This window comes from Cynocephalus volans, chromosome 7, assembly GCF_027409185.1.
Source record: "Cynocephalus volans isolate mCynVol1 chromosome 7, mCynVol1.pri, whole genome shotgun sequence".
NCBI lineage: Eukaryota > Metazoa > Chordata > Mammalia > Dermoptera > Cynocephalidae > Cynocephalus > Cynocephalus volans.
The window spans coordinates 131207643-131223508 of NC_084466.1; the positions used below are offsets into that span (position 1 = coordinate 131207643).

Consider the following 15866-nt stretch of genomic DNA (forward strand, 5'->3'; position numbering starts at 1 on the left):
CTGAGTTCGCCATATAAAGCACTTCTCATCCTGTCTCGTGCCAGGCACCCTGGGTGACCGATAAGAGGCCTCCAGCAAGTTGGCCCAATAAAGGTGAGATCCGCTTTAGCAACTACCAAGTACGGTACCGGCCTGAGCTGGATCTGGTACTGAAAGGGATCACTTGTGACATCAGGAGCACAGAGAAGGTAGGTGGACTGAAGGAAGGCCTGGATGTGAGGCCTTGTGATCAGAGGACAGTTGGGCACAGAGTGGAGAGTAGCTGGACAGTGCGCCTTCATCGTGTGGTTGGAGGCAGAGGGTCAGGGCACTTCCTCTGCCCTGGGGAGGTGTAGGGACACAGCACCACCAGTAGGGGGCAGGAGATGAGCAAGGAATCAAACAGACACTGCAGCTGGCAGGGCTTTGTGCTCAGCTCTTCCCTGCCTCCCTGCCAGCTGCAATTTGAGCACTCTCCTACGTATGGTGCTCTTTTTCTCTGAGGACTTGGAATCTGAGATCAGACTCAAAAAGTCTGGGCAAGGATACTGAGGTCTAGGTCAAGCTCTGGCTCTGAGCTAGTGACAGGCCTAGTCTTTCCCTTCTTCTTGTTTCCAAACAAGATTTTTTTTTTTTTTAAGATGACCAGTAAGGGCATCTTAACCCCTGACTTGGTGTTGTCAGCACCAGGCTCTCCCAAGTGGGCTGACCAGCCATCCCTGTATAGGGATCCGAACCCACAGCCTTGGTGCTATCAGCACCGCACTCTCTCAAGTGAGCCACAGGCCAGCCCTAAACAAACAAGATATTTTTTTGATGGCTGGCTGGAATGGGGACCCAAACCCTTGGCCTTAGTGTTATTAGCACCATGCTCTAAGCAACTGAGCCAACTGGCCAGCCTAGATTTGTTTTTTTTAACCTATAATTTCGAATAATAATTATAATAACAGCTCAAATGTGTCCATTTCCAACAGTCACTGTAGTTTTCAACAAGCACCAATTTAGGAGATAGGATGGGACATCCTTCTTTTTCTGACATCTGGGCACTATTTTCCCTACCCAAACCAAAATCAATTCAATATCTTAGAGATGAAGTAGCCAGTCACTGCCTCTTACCACCTGTGCTTGTGAATGCCCAGGCTAAGTCATTTTTTCCCCAGGAATTATATGTTGAACTAACGTGCAAAGGAACTATATTCACAGATTGGTGTGGTGGGCAGGACAGGAGCTGGGAAGTCATCCCTCACAAACTGCCTCTTCAGAATCTTAGAGGCTGCAGGTGGCCAGATCACCATCGATGGAGTAGATATTGCCTCTATTGGGCTCCATGACCTTCGAGGGAAACTGACCATCATCCCCCAGGTGAGCTTTAGAATTTACTTTGGCACATGCAGGGGTGGTCAGCTTGTTCTGCAGGAAACGTGCATCTTCTTCTTGATGTTTCTTCAGTTAACAGTGTCATTTCTACAGTCTACTCAGAACACCTGAGCTAGTTCCCTCAGACGCATTGTTTCCAGAGTTAAAATAAGTTATGAATTTTTTTTGTAATATGCATTTGTGACTGTCAGGATGTGACCAGTAGGAGGCAGTGACACAACAGAAGTGAAACAGAGCAGATGATTACTTAGCATTTCTATAACCCATCATGCTTTGCAAGACCTCTGCAGTCACCATTGGCAGTTTTGCCACTGAAACTTGAAGCCATTAAGCTTTATACTCTCCATTTGATACAGATAAAACACAGAGTAGAGAATTTGCTTCAGGTTTCTGCCAGTAAGTGGAACACTTAGAGCATCAGCAAGAGAGACTTCCCTTTCGTTGGCTTTTTCTCTGGACCCCGCCAAATAAAGATTGCCATGGAGGCTTCTCCACTCTCAGGTGGCATGTGGCTCCTTGTTAGAACCATTCCCCCTCAGCTCACTTTGGCAAGGTTTTTCTGGGGGTAGTTTTGGTTTGTCTGATGTTTGCTCAGTTCCATACACTCTTATCCAGCCTCTTCAAAAACATAATAAACTAGGGCCGAGCCTGTGGCGCACTCGGGAGAGTGCGGCGCTGGGAGCACGTTGACGCTCCCACCGCGGGTTCGGATCCTGTATAGGACTGGCCGGTGCACTCACTGGCTGAGTGCCGGTCACGAAAAAACGAAAAAACAACAACAACAACAAAAAAAACATAATAAACTCTTCTCATGGGACTTCACTGTCCCTTCCTGTACCTTCCCCTGAATCCTCTACCGCTAAACCATGAGTTTTCATTTGGGAGTGTGCGACATTCCTCTCAACTAAAAAATGCTGTAGCGAATCTGGAGAACCAAATTAATTTTTTCAGAATGGAAAAGCAAAAAGAAAAACATCAAGGACTCCTCTTAGTTCTCTGCTTAGCTCCCTGGCTGGCAGCCAGTCCAGGCCTTAAAAGAGGAAACCTTGCAGAAGCTCAACCACGAACCAGCTTCCTACCTAAGGAGTAAAGTCCATCCCAGGCCGGTCCTACCTGCTTTCTCCTAGCCACTAGGATCTACTAGGTCCTTTTCTGACATTAGCCCCAATAGCCCTCTCATCCCTTGATTTGCAGGACCCCATCCTGTTCTCTGGAAGCCTGAGAATGAATCTAGACCCTTTCAGCAGCTACTCAGATGAGGAGATTTGGAAGACCCTGGAGCTGGCTCACCTTAAATCCTTTGTGGCTGGCCTGCAACTTGGATTGTCTCACGATGTGACAGAGGCTGGTGGCAATCTCAGGTAATGTTTCGGAACCTACTTCTCCCACAGGCAGTGAGAAGATGAGAGGGGACCACTTCTTATGTTTCTTGGGTTAGGGGATGTCTGGCATTGTGGAATTTTCACTATCCAGCTCTAATCCCTAATGTGTAAATTGAACCTGTTGTGAAGATCACATGATAAAATAGATGTGAGAGTGTTTTGAAACTGTTGAAATCCTTTGTTATGAAATGTACCCCTCATGTGACATTACACGATGTGAGCTTACAGATCCCACTGTTGTGGAGAATCACAGAAGGCAAAGGTTCTCAGCTTAGCTGTGCACAGTCAGGTTTAAAACAGTCCTGATGCCCAGTCCAAACCTAGAGTCTGACTTAACTGGTATGAAGTATAGACTGGACGAGGGAGTTTTCAAGAATCCCCATGGGGCTGCTAAAGGCATCCCAGTTAGAGAACTACTGATCTAAAGGGTGTGTGGATGCCATAAGTGGGGATGTAGTGTCTTCAATGACCTTAGGCACAGCTGAAACATTTAAATCAACCCAAAGACTCTCTTGGCTTTCACGGTTCTTTTTACCTTTTCAAAGCATTTTCATATGTGTTGACACTTCTCTTCTGGCCTTCACCACATGTTCCCTGTCTATTAATAAGTTGACCTGGCATTTTCCTTATAACAATTTGGTTTTCCCTCTTCACACTGAAGTTCAGCCCTTAGGCAAAGCCCACAGCTCATGGACAGTTCTTGCTCCTGCCTAGGGTGCCTGAGTAGTGGTTGGCAAGGAATGGACAACTAGCAATTGAAGCTCAGGAAAGAAGGGAGGGCTCAGTAGCTAATTAATAGACTAGCAGCTCTGGCTTCACCTGGGAGACTGTTATTAATGCACAATCTCAGGCCCTAGACCTACTAATTAAAATCTGCATTTTAGCAAGATACCCAGCTGATTTGCATGCACATTACAGCTTGAGAAGTGCTGATTCGTAACTATTCTGCATACTAGAATCATCCAGGAACCTTTAAAAAAATCTCAATGCCCATGTTGTACCCAGACCAATTGGATCAGAGACCCAAGTGATTTCAGTGTGTAGTGCCAGGAAACACTTGCAAGCCTTGGTAGACAATGTCATTGTTTTGTTTTCTCTCAGCAACATACCTAGGGACTGGCAGGACTTTAGTTCTTTAGGCCAGCATAAAAGACCATTCCAACATTCAGTCAACAAACACATATCAGCACCTACTATAAGCGAGGCACTGGAGACAGAGTGGCAAATGCCACAGACACAAACCCTGCCTTTGTAGCACTTACAATGTAATGGAGAAGACAGACCCATGTGAATAAAGGACAGTGTGGTCCATGTTGCAGAGGGAAAGTGTGGGACACTAAGGTAGAATATGATAGAGGGGCTTTGACACTTCTGGTTTGCAAGAACAAAAATCACACCATCCTTCTCTTGTCCATGCTGGGAGACACTTAAATGGCATTACCAAGACCTTGATTCCAGACCTGAGTTTCACACCTGGCTTGGGGGATTACTTCTTACATTTCTCTGGGGCATGATGGAGAAATCAGCTAGGAGAGAGTAGCTGGAAACCAAAGTGGTGCCTCAGCAACAGCCTGTTACTATAAAGTCCGATTGACCGAGACAAGAGTGTGGTACAGGCTAAGGAAATAGTTTTGCAGTGTCTCTGATCTTACACTATGGAAAAAATTTTGAAGTTCATCTTGGGTGACTTCTCATGTCCTGAAGAAATTTTCTTACAGAGAATTACAGAATTTTAGTCCAGCCACCTCCTGTTTAATATGTTCCCTAATGGCCACAGCAGGAAAGAGCAATTAGCAAATTCCTAAATATTTCCTTCACATCATGTCCTAAAGCTTCTTTATGCATGTAAGAGGTCCAGCCTTCATTACAGGCTTTTAGCAAATTAAAGCTACTAGCATTTTACAAGCATATTCAAATGCTCCATACATTGCATCTCACACCAAGACACCATGTTCATTCTATGGCATCTTCTCTAATCAAGACAAAGGTCTTAAACAAATAGCCTTGAGACTAGAATTACACATTAAAATAACACAGATGGATTTGCTAAGGCCCCAGAGAAATGCCACTGGGGCATTGTAGCATAGTGTCACTCTATATTAATGGTGTCAGGTCAAGCACTGCTGAAGTGAACTTGGTGGCATTCATGTTGTTTTGGAATTGTTGATAGCACTGTAGCCAAATTCAAAGCAGTGTTCCTGGGCCATTGATTTCCAAACTTGTTAATTGTCTGGGGTGCTTTTTGAAAATGCGCATTCCTAGGCTTCTCTGCATTCTGATTGCGTTCAGAAATAAGAATATTTTAAGTACCTGTGGTGAGTCTTCTAATTGGGAAAGCCTGAAAAATGATGCCTACAGCAACAAAGAAGGACTAGTTGAAGAGGCTAATGCATTCTAGGGAATTTTAGAGTAGGACTTTTGAAAGTTTCATCTGGAACATGAAAACTCTCCCCCGTCCCAGGTTTTCCTTGGTCCTTCGAGGCTAATGCATGGTTTCTTCTTTGGGCTGCAGCATAGGACAGAGGCAGCTGCTGTGCCTGGGCAGGGCTCTGCTTCGGAAATCCAAGATTCTGGTCCTGGATGAGGCCACTGCTGCAGTGGATCTAGAAACAGACCGCCTCATTCAGGCGACCATCAGAAATGAATTCTCCCACTGCACGGTTATCACCATTGCCCACAGGCTGCACACCATCATGGACAGTGACAAGTGAGTGGAGGGGGGGCAGAACTTGGTAGCCATGGCTTAACCCTTGGTTAACATTAGCGGTGTCAACTATGAGATACCTTACAGCAGAAGGCTTAACCACCATTATTTTACTGATGAAGAAACTGAGGCCTAGAGAGTTCAAGTAATTTGGCCAAAATTACACATCAAGGTAATGAAAGCTAATAGGGCTAAGGGAATTATCCTGAGGGTAAAATAGGAAATTGTATGTGTAAGTATTGACTGAGTGTGGGGAGGTGGAGGCCCAAGTCACAAACTGCAGATGTTGACCACAGGCCTTCCCAGTTATACTGGCCTTAGCTTTTGTCCCTGTAAAATGACCAGAAGCTTTCTGTTCCTTCCAACTCTGGCACCTTGCACTCAAAGGTCAGATATCTTAGAAAGTGTTTGGAGAGGATAGGCTCCCTATTTAAACCAATCCATCCTTAAACAGTGTGTACTTTTGGAAAGAACCCTCATATAAATGGACTCATACTGAGTGTATTCCTCTGTCACTTGGTTCGTTTTGTCAATATTACATGTGGAGTTCATCCATGTTGATGCACACAGCCATGGTTCTTTCATTTTTACTGCTTTGTAGCCTTGTATGACTCCACCACAACTTAGTCCTGGTTCTTCTTATAAATGCCAAGATTTGAGATGCTACTTTCTAAGACTGTGATTTCTTTCTTCCTTCTTTCAGAATAATGGTCCTAGACAATGGAAAGATTGTAGAGTACGGCAGCCCTGAAGAACTGCTGCAAAACCATGGCCCCTTTTATTTTATGGCCAAGGAAGCTGGCATTGAGAATGTGAACACCACAGCACTCTAGCAGCAGGTCCCATGGGTTAAAGAAGGACTGTAAGGATCATTCCTCATTTAACTTTATTTTTTGTGAAATTTATCATATATACAACAGTATGAATAAAATTTACATATTAAAGAAAAATGATAAGTGAACACCCATACACTCACTACCTGGGTTGAGAAAATGAATATTACTAGGTCCCTCAGAAACCCTTCAATTGCTCCCCCTTGATCATATCTCCTACTACCCACCCATCCCATAGACAACCACTGTCCTCGATTTCATACTTATTCCCTTGCCTTTCATTTTAGTTTTACCACCTTTGTATATGTCCTTAAACAACGTGTACCTTTTTTCAACTTATATAAAAGGACTGACACACACTGCATGTATTCTTCTATGACTTGGTTCTTTTGTTCAGTACTACATTTGAGATTCATCCATGTTGGCGCAAACAGTGAGGTTAGTTAATTTTCACTGCTCTGCCTTATGGCATTGTGTGAAAATACCACAGTTTACCCATTTTACTATTGGTGAGCATTAGGGCTATTTCCAGGGTTATTCTTTTTCTATTATGAGCAATACTGCTCTGAACATTCTGGTCTACATTTCCTGGGATACATGTGTGAGAGATTCTGTAGAGTATAATCTGGGAATGGACGATATGCACATGTTTACAGGCACATAGTGGGTAATGCCAAACTGGCAATGCAAATTTAAAACATAAGTATGAACTGGTATCTCATTGAGAGTTTAATTTTCATTTCCCTGGTTACTACTGAGGTTGAATATCTTTTCATATGTTTCTGGGGCATTTGAATTTCCTATAATGTAGTTTGAAAAAAATATTGTGTCTAATAATTCCAATATCTGGGTTCTTTACCTTGTGTTGTTTCTTGTCCATGGTGTCTTATTTTTGTGTACATCTTATGAATTTTTACAATTTACAATAAGCTCATTCTCCTTAGAACTTTATCTATGGACATTCCTTGAGGCCTGAATTGAACCTGAACTTTTCCTAAGAGGAATTGTGAAAGCTTCTGCTAGTTTCCTGGGAGATTTACCCAGACTCTCTTTGAATGAAATTCTCCACTAAGGGATTTCAAATCACACAATTAGTGCAACTTCAGACCACAATCCTGTACAAGAGCCAGCTTGTAATTTACAAATTCTCAAATGAGAGTCCTCCCTTTGACACAGTGACAGATGGAGATAGGCATGGGTATTCTGGTGACTCCTTCTGTGTTCTATATGTTGAGATTTTCTCATTTACACGTACACTGCAAGTGGAGCACTTTCAGGACTCAGGTTTATCAAAGGGTCTCCTGTTTTATTCTCCGTCTTGGCAGACCTTGGCTTTATCTCTTGCCCTGGCATCCTGTATTGCCAACAAAGTGAGAGTTCAAGATCAGCGGGCTCAGAAGCCAGGCTAAGCTTTGGCCCTTCCTTATATCCCAGGGCTTTTTCTGTCATGTTATTTTGGGTTCATCATATTTCTCATTTCCATTTCAGCAATATAATTAGAAAGATTTTGAGTTTTCCAGCATTTCACAGTTTGTTTAGTGAGGTGTTCAGAGCATTACACTTTCTAAAGGAAGGGCGTATAGCTGGAGTGATCTGGTTTGCTCTGGACAGTTACAGACTGTATCTCTTGTCCCAGCATAATAATAGCTCCCCCTTTCACTGTAAAAATTGTCTGGTTTGAGTGATAGAATACTGTGTGGTCCTCCCATACATAGCCCTGTTAGATTTTGAATCAGCGTGGATGGTGATCTACCAAGTTGTGTAAATATTGAAGTGTTGGCTAGGGGTGCTGTACATGGAGACTCCCCTCCCTACTTCTGCAAAGTAGATCTGGTACATTAAGCATATTCTAAAGTTGTTGACTATTTTTCAAAGCTAGCTTTGGAAATCTATACCTGCTTACTACAGGAAATGTATCTCCTGTAAACTTCAGATTAGTATATATTAATCTAAGATGACATCAATTGTAAATACCCATTATTTAATGTGCCACTGAGAGAGAATATTGCCAGTTAAACTCTGCGATGCATTGTTTGTAAAATGCATCCTATTTGTGGGAAAAATAAAAGTATTTTAGGATTAACACTGTACAATACCTCTAAAGCTGTGTAAGACCTAAGTCGTGTCTTTTATCGCTGCTATTGATTTTTGTTCCTTTTTCCTGATTTTTCTTGTCTCTATTGTTCTTTTAATCCAATATCACCATCCTTACCATCATCATCATCTCCGTTATCTCCCTTTCTCAACTCTGTTTCTTTTTCACTGCCAGGTAACTAACCATTGTTTTCACCTTCTATTCTCTCTGTTCATTAGAATTTCAAATAACAGGGCTTTTTTTTTTTTTAGTGTTTCCCTCTTAAGCACATTTTATATACATAACCTTTCCAGTTTGCTTCTTAAAACAAGTTTCTAGATGTATAGCATTGGGAGGGTCAAGAGGAATTCTGGAAAACAGAGGAACAGTTTATACTGAATTTTGCAGCTGAGAGCTAACTGCAAAAACCAGAAAAATGTAACACAGATAAAGTACCAAGGATAAAAGTGGAACTCAAAGGAAAGACACCTGATAACTTCTCAATTTGTTTCCCAAACAAAATTGTCCAGGACTATCTCTATATCTTTATCACCAGAGAACTTTGAAGCCATCACTATTTATTTAGCATGTACTAAGTGTCTGACATTGCCAAAATTTTTTAAAAGCAATTTAATATAAACTAAATAAAGATTACATTCCATTGTTGGCCTAAGTTAATATTCCATTCACAAGCTTTATTTTACTTAATTTCAGGGACAATTTTAAATAACTACTTAGAACTATACATCCTCCCCAAATTCTACTCTATCTTCACTAATTTTTGTTGATCTTTTGGCCACTTCCTGTGTCCTTCCTGACTCTTCTGGGTGCATGAAATCAGTGTTTTAGAAGGGAAGGAGCCTATGCCCATTATTAAGCTACTGTCTCTGAGTTTCAAACCCACTCTTCTAGACTCTTCTTTGTGATGCTGGGGCTGGGATTCACAATCCCATTTCTGCTTTTACAGCTACTCCAGCACATACAATAGAATATGCTGGAGGGAGACTGGATGCAAGGCTGGATGAGGAAGGGACTTGTTCCATCCTGCTTTCTCTGTCGCCATCAGCATCACTCTAGCAATGTTTCTCTGCAGCAGCAGCACACAAGTAGCAACACTGATTTTAGTTTGTGTTTTTTTCCAACACTCATAGAAACAGTGCCATCGTGGCCCTCAGAGACACCAGCACCAGCTGAGCAGCACCCCCTTTTTCAGAAGTGATAAATACAGTTGAAGAAAGCAAAATAATTCTACATTAATACATTGGCACAAACAGTAGGAATAAATGTACCAATTGGACCTAAATTTTTTGCAGGCTAATTTCGGAAATGCTTTTGAAACATCCTCTGAAGAAATTTGTTCCATTTAGTTATTAGAATGAGAATAAATTTAGTCATAAATGCATAATGACCATAAACTTATTTAAAAATTAGCAAACAATATTATACAAACATTGATATTTAAATCTCTAAACTGCTGCAACTTCAATTTAGTTAGCAAAGACTATATATATTCTTCTATAAGCATGAGTTTAATCTTCCACATAGTCTAAACACTAAACTGTTTTTTGAAAGGTTTCATATTGTTTAAAATACCATAAGAAAAGGATTGTAAAAATGCGTAAAAGCTTTGGCTGTAAAAAACACTACATTTCATAGCCTTCAGTTTTACTTCATATGCAAGTAATCGGTTATGCTGTAGAATTTAGCCATTACAGTACAAAAAGCAACTATTTAGGGAAGAAATAGAAAAAGGGGGAAAAAGGAATGTATGCAAAGCAGTATTGCTTTTAGGTAAAATGAGCATAAAAATGGAGTTTTAGGAGGAAAAGAAAAATTAGGCTAGTTTGGTTCTTACTGAACTTGAAAATGGACTAGTACAAAGCTCCTTCAACTCTAACAGTCAAGGCCTCAGCCACCATATTGGTAATGTCTTGGACAGTCCTCTTAGTCCTCAGACCCATCTGCCCTGTTCCTTGGCTTCCACTGTGAATGATGATCTCTGTTGGAGCACACGTCTTCGGGACATTTACCTGCTGCTCAAACCTATAGGCATTCGTTCTTCCTGGGAAACAAGTCATTGCATGGTGTCCAGCTGTCAAGAGAGTGTTGACTTGTCCATTGGTTGTACCATTAGCTCTGGTCACAAATGTCTCTCCTCATACCTGATGCTAACTAACATCCTTGCCTGGCTGTCTCTTTGTTAAGTGATCGTCTGCAGGTACATTGTGATCTAGTTTATTCGGGTTTGCATTCTGGTAACAAAAAGACGCCTCCTGGTCCCGTAAATACCTGCCTGGTTGGCATGCTCATTAGTTCCAATCTGTAAACCAGTTACACTTTGGCTGGCTTTTCATTTTCCTTCATCAGAAAGACTAATTTTTCTGCATACTTGACTCCAGTGTTAATGGTTGAGCAGAATCCTTTTGTTTTAGCTGCACCTAGAGTTGGGGTTTGGCTCAAACACCAAATTTGGCCCGCTACCTGTTTTTGTAAATAAAGTTTGACTGGAACACAGCCATGCTTTTTGTTTCTGTATTATCTATGTCTGCTTTCATGTTACAATGCAGGGTTGAGAAGTGGTAACAGGCAGTACGAGGGTCCACAAAGCCTAAAATATTTATTATCTGGCCCTTTACAGAAAAGTTTTGCTGACCCAGCTCTAGATCCACCAGAGTAGTCTGGACTGAGTCATGTTTCTTCTATTCTCAAAAAGATCATTTGCCTCAAAATTGTCATGCGGCTTCATACCTGAAGTAGACAGAATAATGGTCCTCAAAGATGCCCACGTTCTGATCCTACAACCTCTGAAGATGATACCTTCCATGGCAAAAAATACCTTCACAGATGTGATTAATTTAAGGATCTTGAGATAGGGATAGCAGTCTGGGTTATCCAGGTGGGCCTGGGGTCATCAAGGGTCTTCATAAGAGAGAGGCGGGTGGGTCCGAGTTACAGAGAAGGTGATATGATGGTGGACATAGACATTTGAAGACACTAGGCTGCTGGCTGTGAAGATGAAGGAAGGGATGTGAGCCAAGGAATGCAGGCGGCCTCTAGACATTGGAAAAGGTAAGAAAACAGATTCCTCCCTGGAGTCTCCATAAGGAACCAGTGCTGCTGACACATTGACTTTAGCCTGGCGGGACTCATTTTGAATGTCTTACCTCCAGAACTACAAGATAAATTTGTGTTTGAAGCCACTAAATTTGTGGTAATTTGTTATAGCAACCACAGGAAACTAATAATAATAAGCCCAAGTAGCTCTGATAAAATTGCCATTGTTCTCCAACTGAAGTCAGTTAATGACAATTCATTGATCTTCACTGAATCCTGCTGTAGTTTGAATTTGTGGAGGATCATGCCACATTTTAAGCCCATCTAAAGGTTGGTTGCAATGCTCATGCTTCACACCCCTTCTATCAAACTGCAAAGATCTTTTTCAGCTTGATCATATATGGAGGTAGTGTTGATCTCAGCTGAAAGGCTGTAGGGAGGGCTCTTGTCAATGTGAGTTGTGTCGATTTCAACAATGGCTGATTGAGGGTCTCTCACTTTCAGCTTTCCTGATCCTGGGCCATAGGAGTGGCTGCTATGGGAAATGTTTGGATCTTGACTCCTCTTGGGTGTCCCAGAGACACCTAGACATGGCAGTGCACAGGCATTGCTTTGTGACATGGTCCTGCTATGTCTGCAGATTCCCCTGGTCTGCTGTGAGGTCCCACGGGCCTGCTTGTCCCCAGTAAATGTTTCCTGAATGAACACATTAGTGCCACTCTAACCGGAGTACTCACTCCCTCCAGCCACCACACCACAGCTTACCTCTGCGAAAGCACTAGGACTGTTTCTAAGAGTCATCTCTTCAGTGGTATTAAGGCATTGATATCCCTACCTTGCAAAATCTGCAATTTGTTGTGGACAACTTCTTGATAGATGCAAAATGCTAATATTGATCTTCACTAGCAATTGCAGAAAACTCCCAGGGGGGATGTGTGAAATAAAGTTGGGGCTCAGATAGATTGGAGATTATCCCTGCTCTGTGGCACTGAGTGTTCTGCCACACCTAGCAAAAGTGAAACAGTAAGATCTTCATTGATATGAGGTACTAATAGGTGGGAGAGTTTAAAATTCTGTGAGTTGTGTGATGACTAAAGAGAGGATTTAGAATGAAATATTTAAATCTTGAGGTTTCTTGGTCCTCAGGTGTAAGGTTCTGCAAGTGAAACACAATTCAGAGCACAGCTGTGTGCTGAGGCCTGTTTGTGTTCCTTACCCTGAAATAAAACACACATAAAGAGTCCCGGCTTCACAAATAAATTAAAACGCAATAACACAAAATTCAATCCTTATTGACACTGTGTGAAATGTAAGATCTAGAAGCACAAAAGTTTGCAGACTTCATCTCATTTGATTCTCACACTAACCTTGAGAGGAGGGGAGGCCAGAAATCCACATTTTACAGGTGATAGATTCCCACCACCAATCCCTGTTCTAGGACCCGTGGATGAAAGCACAAGTGAAGAGCTACTTCCAAACAGAAACAGAAAAATCATGAGAGGAAGTAAGTGGGCAAACTGGGTTAGGAAATTTTCTTCAATAATATTTCCTTCTATTGTGTCTGAAATATCTGACACCATCTTTCCTTCCTTAATTTTTGTCCCTCCTAGTTTTTCTCTTTTCTTTTTTTAAATTATTTTTTTACATTCTAAGATGTTGCAGACCAGTTGGGGGGAAGGAAGAGAGGGGAGAGGGGAAAGGGAAGAGATAGGGTAGGATGATGAGGAGGGGGGAGGGGGTGTGGTTGAGGCCCATGGCACCCCCCTCATTAAGCAGAGGAGCCCAGGGGGCTTCTGATACTGGCTTGGTCAAGGCTAGGCTGGATGCAGACTTGGGGAGTGGGGCATGGCTAAGGGCCTTGGCCCTCTCCCCAACCTGGATCTGGAGCCTGGGGGGGGCTTATGGTTCTTCTAGGTTTCATAGTTGTTCTTTGGTGGGTTTGGACCTTTACTGGTTAATATCAGAACTTTGTCTCTGATCTCTGGGTTTTCTGATTTTTCTTTCAGTTCTGTGTTGGATTATTAGCTACCCCCACCACTTAAACTCTGCACTGGAACTAATTTGTTATCCTTTGCTTACTTCTAAAACGGGGACATCTTCTGTGGGAACCAGAACTTCAGCCCTGTGGTTGAGCCAAATTGCTGCTTTGCTGCTGATTCTCTGGGGAAGGCTTTTTGTACAGCTCAGGTTTTTTGGGGTTTTTTTTGTCTTTTTTGTGACCAGTACTCAGCCAGTGAGTGCACCGGCCATTCCTATATAGGATCCGAACCCGCGGCAGGAGCCTCGCCGCACTCCCAGCGCTGCACTCTCCCGAGTGCGCCACGGGCTCGGCCCCGTCAGGTTTTAATTGTTGACCTTGTAAGCATTTCCAAGTTTTGTTAGGTCCGGTACACCTGGGTTATATGCAAACTCTGGTCTGGACCTGAGTCTTTTCAGCAAACTGTACCCCCTGCAGTTTGATATTCCTGACCAGTCTCCACTGAGTGGTCCTGCACTGATTGGGGGGCAGATCAGCTGTCCATGCTGTGCCCCAGTGGTCCTCTGGTGGGCCCATCTCTCCCATCACCCACACACCAAACATTTCCCATGGGATGGGCCATGTGCTGATCCCTTCTGATGATTCACCAGCCTCTGAGTGGCTTTTTTTTCCCCAGTTGTTTGTGGCCTCTCACTTCTTTGTGGGTCCAGGAGAACCCTGTTAGTGGTCTTGTTGGCCTGGGGTCTACTATCATCCTGTTCTCCCCCACAACCTCCAAGCAACTTTATGAGAAGGACATGGCTGTGGCTTTTGCCAGCTCTTGCTCTGTGTGCTCACCAGGGCCAGCCTTGAAACAGGGCTTGAATTGGTCAGATGTTCCTTTCTTTCACTGATCATGGCTTCTCCCGCCTTCATGAACTCTGTAGGTCTCTCCTCCTCTTCCCCTGAGCTCTAGAGGCTCCAATTTGGCAGCTGTTGCCTTTTAATAGTTGTAAATTGGTTGATTGTGGTAGAGAATGATGCTGGGGACCATCATACTGCCATCTGGATCCCACCCACAAGAAAGGCTTCGCTCTCTTTTTTTCCGAGATATAGTTCTCCATGTATTTAGGCCTCCTTTAATTTCTTTCAGCCAAATCTTGTAGTTTTTTAAATATTATAATTATAAGTGTATTATTACAAATCGTGATTTTTCTTTATGCCCTTTACCCAACCTATCCCTCCCCTACCAACCACCCTCCCTCTGCCCCTGACTTCACCCCCATCTCTAGTAATCTGAAAGTTCAAGGATTGTTTAGATCTTTTCTTTCTCTCTTTTTCTTCCTTTCTTAGCATCTCCACTAGGCAATTTTTAAAAATGTAACTCAAATGGCTTTGCACTCCTACTGTTCTGATAGTAAAGAATTCCATTTTTAAAAATTGCCTAGGGCTGGCCAGATAGCTCAGTTGGTTAGAGCCTTGTGCTGATAACCAAGATCAAGGGTTCAGATCCCTGAAATGGCCAGCCACCAAATAATAATAATAATAATAATAATAATAATAATAATAACAACAATGGCCTAAATAATTGCTTCTCAAATTTTATTATTATTATTAATTTTTCCTCCTTTTTTCTTTTGGAGGGTGGTGAGCAGCTGGCCAGCATGCAGATGTGAACCCTTGACCTTGCTGTTAAAAGTCTGCACTCTAACCTACTGAGGTAACCAGCCAGCCCTGCTTCTGAGATTTTAACATGCACACAAATCACCTGAGGATCTTGTTAAAATGGACTTTGATTCAGTAGGCCTGGGGTGGAGCCTGCAGTTCCAGCAAGCTCCCAGGTGATAATGATGCAGATGCTGCTGGTCTGGGGACCATGTTTTAAGGAACCAGGGCCTAGAAGACATCCAGCATTTAAAACAAAACTCATCTTCTTTTCATAAACTTGTTCTCAACCCAGTTCTCTCCCTTTTGCCAGTGATTCCATTATTTCTTAAATTTCAGATTCTTTATAGTACATTGTTTTTTTCCATTCTCAATCAGCCTTAACTCCCAAGTCTGTTAACTTTACCAGTTCTTGCCAATAGTTGGTTTTTCTTGTCTTAAGTCTTTTCTCTGTCCCTCCAAATCGTCCTGTTTCATTGAGCTTTCCTAAAGCAGGCAGTCCCCTTAAGAAAACATAGTTGTTTGCTATTACCTGACTCATCAAATCTGAAAGACTTGATACAGACCTCAAGTCTCTTCAACGTTTTTACTAAGTGTCAGGCAATGTTCTAGCATTCTTATTTTTTTAATTGACAGAAATTATATATATTTATCATGTACAGCATGTTTTAAAATATGTATATGTAGTGGAATGGCTAAATCAAGCTAATCGACAAATGCACTACTTCACATACTTGTTTTTTGTGGTGGTAACACTGAAAATCTACTCTTACTGATTTTTCAATACAATGCTTTGTTATTAACTATATTCACAATGTTGTTCAACAGGCCTCTTGAACTT

The 15866-nt window shown here is 42.3% G+C and overlaps 1 protein-coding gene across 1 annotated transcript in view; it reads left to right on the forward strand.

Moving 5' to 3' along the window:
• Positions 1-6275, forward strand: part of LOC134382026 (ATP-binding cassette sub-family C member 2-like) — an 89666-nt gene extending 83391 nt beyond the window's left edge. Inside the window, exons 28-32 of the mRNA XM_063102109.1 lie at positions 45-188; positions 1183-1341; positions 2551-2717; positions 5251-5445; positions 6146-6275. Of these exons, the coding sequence (XP_062958179.1) occupies positions 45-188; positions 1183-1341; positions 2551-2717; positions 5251-5445; positions 6146-6275 (795 nt within the window). The remainder of the gene's footprint in view (positions 1-44; positions 189-1182; positions 1342-2550; positions 2718-5250; positions 5446-6145) is intronic.
• Positions 6276-15866: the final 9591 nt, after the last annotated feature.